Source organism: Takifugu flavidus, chromosome 19 (genome assembly GCF_003711565.1).
Source record: "Takifugu flavidus isolate HTHZ2018 chromosome 19, ASM371156v2, whole genome shotgun sequence".
Classification (NCBI taxonomy): domain Eukaryota; kingdom Metazoa; phylum Chordata; class Actinopteri; order Tetraodontiformes; family Tetraodontidae; genus Takifugu; species Takifugu flavidus.
Window position 1 is genome coordinate 7819359 of NC_079538.1, and position 4350 is coordinate 7823708.

Below are 4350 nucleotides of genomic sequence, written 5' to 3' on the forward strand. Positions count from 1 at the left end.
CACTGTGGTCACAAATGCAGACTTTAGTTCATTAATAGGATGCGTAGAAAGAGTTTATTTGCTGTAAAGGTGCAAACACATGTGCCTCTCTGCTCTTTACGTTGGTTAGATCAAGGTTTTGACGACAGTTTTTCTATTTTAACGTCACATTTCCTTCATCTGTCTGTCCAGTTCCGTCAGGTAAAAATGCTCCTTCCCGTGTGTCACCTCCATAATTGCCTTTGCCTGTGGAAATAAACTCTTTTATGTTTTCAGCAACACCGAGCACATCACACCGTGGTGTCACACTAGGAAATGACGCCTGCAGAGAGAATAAGGCCCATTTTCCACCCACGTTCCCGGGAACTTTTATTCCAAGGAGTTATTTACCGAGATGAACATTTCCTGTAAACTATGTGGTTTGTGTTCCCACTGCAGCTCCATCTTGTAGAAAACGTATTGGAACCAGGCTAAAGATGCTTACGTTTCTTCAACTGCTTGTTTTCCTGTTTCATTTAATTACAACATTCTCCAGCAAATCAAACTCAGCATATCAAAATCTCCCCGTTTTGCTTCTGTTCTGAGACAATAGTTCCTTTTTGTTTCGTCACCATTATTGGGTAATTTGGCTCTGCTTTAACAGAACTCTCAGCCAGTGACGGCGATATTACCTTCTTCAGCATTCCGATGCACTCAGCATTCCTCTCCATTCCGAAGTAGAGTCTCCCTAACTTCAGGTACAGGGAGGACAGATTCAGAGAGTAGGCTGGATACAGCTTTCTGCATTAAAAAACAAAACAAGACAGGACAATATTGAAGGGCTACTTTAGCCGCTGACCGTGCAGTTTTCACGTCAGTGTGATTGGCACCTGTAATACTTGGCGATCTTCTCGCCGTATCTGATGGCTCCGTCTGGGTCCTGCATGTAGAGACACACCCCCATGGCCTGGTACATCATGTGGAGCATGTAGACGTTGGAATCGTCGAAGACGGCTCCCATCTCGTCCAGGCTCTGCTCACACATCTCCAGTAGCGTGCTAGCGGGTGCTGCTGAGTCAAGGCGGCGTCAACATGGAAACCTGAAGGGACTCAGTGGAGGAAAGACTGGCCTAATGCTGGCGTCCAGCTCAAGTGGAGGATATGGGAGGTGTTTTTGAAGACTCTGAACTCCCTGATGCATTTCCTGGCGTAGCGCACCATGTTGCTGATGGCCTCCGGCTCGATGGGCTCGCTGCGCTTACGTGCTTTCAATTTTGCCTGGTCCTGGAGGTTAAAGGTCAAACAGGAAGCGGGGACGCTACATCAAAGGTCGTTCAGACTCGGTACAGCCGAGTGGTTTGGATGTCTCACCATGGACCGGCTTTCGCACTCCTCACACTGACAGGTGAAATAATACGACTCTCGCAGTCTGTTGTTGCGGTCTTCCGTTGGATAGAGGACGTCGATGTAGCTGATGAGCACCTGCGACAGGCAGGAAACACGACACAGACGTTACACACCTCGTCCTTCCTGGTTTGCTTTTGTCTGGATGTCACAGACAGCTCACCAAGTTCTAAAAATAGTCTTTTAATCAGATGCTGCGACCCCCCCCCCCCCCAAACACACACACACTCTTCTTCTAAGTGAGAAGATGTCGACTGCAGCTGTCGAGTAATTTGTCCCACAACCTAAAAAATACTGTCACAAAGGTTCCATGTTAAACTCTATGCAGATGATCTTTTAGTATTAAGTTAAGTTAGATTCATCAAAAACAACGTTTTCATCCCCCCACTCCCCTAATTTTTACAGCTTTGAGTCATTACAATACTGGAAAAGCAGCTTTCCACATCATTGTTGTTCTCCAGAATCCCACAGTTCTCCCGGATTTCTCCAGCATTTAGACTCTAAATGCTGACACAGACGTTACACACCTCGTAAACCTAGAAGTTCCTCTAAATTTAGAGGAACTTCTAGGTTTACAAGGCTTCCAGTAGATTTCATTTGTCTTTGTCACTCTCACATACAGATTTGAAGATAAAACTCTTAACAATAATCATTATTCTCCTTAGTTTGGAGGTCTCATAAAAAACACTTTCATTTTTAATGACAGACTAAATCTGTCTGGAGCTGTGCTGCCTTCCACTAATCTGTCCTCAGTCTTTCTTCGTCTGTAGCAAAAACAACCTAACACACACACACACACACACACACACACACACACACACACACACACACACAGAGACACACACACACACACAAAGAATGCAAATCTGAAGAGGACCCAACCCCCTCTAACGGCAGCTGTCGTCTTTCCTCACTTCATCTCCAGGTTTCATGTCCCGCAGCGCCCGAACGTGGGCCGACGTGCCGCTGTAGGTGACGATGACGCTGGGCCGGCAGCTGTGGTTGATCAGAGCGACGCTGTGGACACACACGGGCGGTCAGAGCAGAGCGGTTGGGAACGAATGTGGGCAAAAACGGAAAAAAGCAGCCACCACTCAGGACTCCACGGCCAGCTGAAAAAAGACTAATAAGAAGGTGGGAAGGCAGACGGACTGTGAGCCAGCACCACCGTCTTTACTACTGGACCACACAGAACCAGATCAAGGCTTCCTTCTTACTCGGGGTAGACTGCAGTGCCCAGGTGGGACAGCTCCTCGTCTTCTATAGTGAACCCGTTGCACGCAACCTGTCGGACGAACGACAGAGGCAACAAATCTCACTTTTAATCATTTCTTCTGGGAAAAAAACTGGAAAATGAGACCCTGTGTCTGATTGTGGCACCTGGGAAAAGAGCGTGAGAAGGTCTTTGTGGCCCGGGATCTCCAGGTGCTTCGAGAAAAACTGATGCAGTCCTGCAACGTCCGCCTCCATCGTCTCCCGTCTCTCGTTGTCCATGTCCTCCGTGTCTGCGTTAAAGCATGAGACACAAAGGGATTTGGCTGCCGTAGCGACCGCGGGAGGCTGCTGAGAGAAGCAACTACTCACGCGACTGCATCTCTCCGAGGAGCAGCAGCTTCTCAGACGCACATCTGTCCTTCTGCATTTTCTGAGGAAAAAGAGCCACGATGAACCCAGGTTCTGCTGATGGCTGTGACTCAGAAAGGAACTGGGGGGGGGGGGGGGGGGGGGTCCTCTCTGACCTTCTTGGTGAGGATCCGCGCCACCAGCCGGGTTATCTCCGACGGGCACCATTTCTCCCCGAAAGCGTTCATGGCAGAGCACTCCAGCCTGTGCATGGCCCAGTCTCCTTTCTATAGACAGAAATACCTGTACGTGAAGCTTTTATCCACTGTTGCGTCGGCTTCAGCGGGGCCTAAAATCCACGTTCTACCTGGCATTTCACGTCGCAGTAAAAGGCTTTCTTGCACTTCCCACATCTCGCCAGGCTTTTCTTCCTGTGAATCACAAAATAAAAGGTTTATTAATCAACAGGGAGCAGCCAAACCACTTAAAGAAAATGTCCTTTATTGCTGAGTAAAGTGGATTTTCTCCTGCGTTTGGGCCCAGATGTAGGAGAGGATTGAATGACGGCGGCGTCTGATACACATTTAAACATCTCACCATATGGCTCCGAGACAGGAAGCAGCATTTGCTGGCTGCCCTTCGTAACTATAGCAATGCAGGGCTTCAACATTCAGTGGTATTAATAGAGCTGAGTGGGTAAAAGGCCAGCTGCCCCCCCACCTCACTGAAACAGTAAAACAGTCCATAAGTTGACCCCAAAAGACTTTTAGTAAATGCAGGAAGCTGTGAAATTAAAAACCAACTGGATAAAGGTACATTGGATTGGATTGGCTGCTAAATACAACAGATACAGCAAATTAGGCTGCACCAACTTTTAATATAGCAAAATCCTCCAAAACTTGTTAGTTCATGATCCAAAATGAAGCGTGTGTGGCTCCCGTTTAATGGCTCATGGACACACAGTCCATGAACCAGAACCTCCATTAAGAAAGATGAGACACGCGTCTAAAATAGGTTCTATGGAATATGGAGTCACGTGAGCCCAGCAGCCCACTGGGTTCTGGGCTGCAAAGGTCCAGATTCCATTCACTGGAGTGAATGATCAGATCCAGGAGTGTTTTTAGACTAGCAGTGAATAAATGCTAACTGCAGGATGTGCGTGAGGTGCGTGAGGGCAGGATCCTCGTGGGTTACCTGGTGAAGCAGCTCTCACAGTGCTCCCCCCTCTCCTTCACTGACAGCACGTATGAATACGCCTGGCTGGAGAGCAGCAGCTCCCCGACCTGAAACGCTCTGGTGACGCGGAGACCTCGTCCTTTCCCCGGGCTGTCGAACCTCTCCACACCCTCCATTATTCCCGTCATCTCGCCGCTTCGCCCTGGAGACGCTTCCGTCGCAGTGACCCCCCCCACCAACGACAAGCAG

General features: G+C 48.7%; 1 protein-coding gene across 1 annotated transcript; it reads right to left on the reverse strand.

Annotated features, from left to right (window-relative positions):
• Window positions 1–35: 35 nt before the first annotated feature.
• Window positions 36–4350, reverse strand: LOC130516058 (N-lysine methyltransferase SMYD2-B-like). The gene is made up of 12 exons (XM_057016823.1): window positions 4120–4350; window positions 3293–3356; window positions 3102–3212; window positions 2947–3007; window positions 2743–2867; window positions 2580–2647; window positions 2277–2379; window positions 1330–1440; window positions 1122–1242; window positions 849–1023; window positions 651–759; window positions 36–225 (listed from the first exon to the last, which is right to left on the reverse strand). Exons 1-12 carry the CDS (start codon window positions 4287–4289, stop codon window positions 145–147), a joined length of 1299 nt encoding a protein of 432 aa, XP_056872803.1. The 5' UTR covers window positions 4290–4350; the 3' UTR covers window positions 36–144.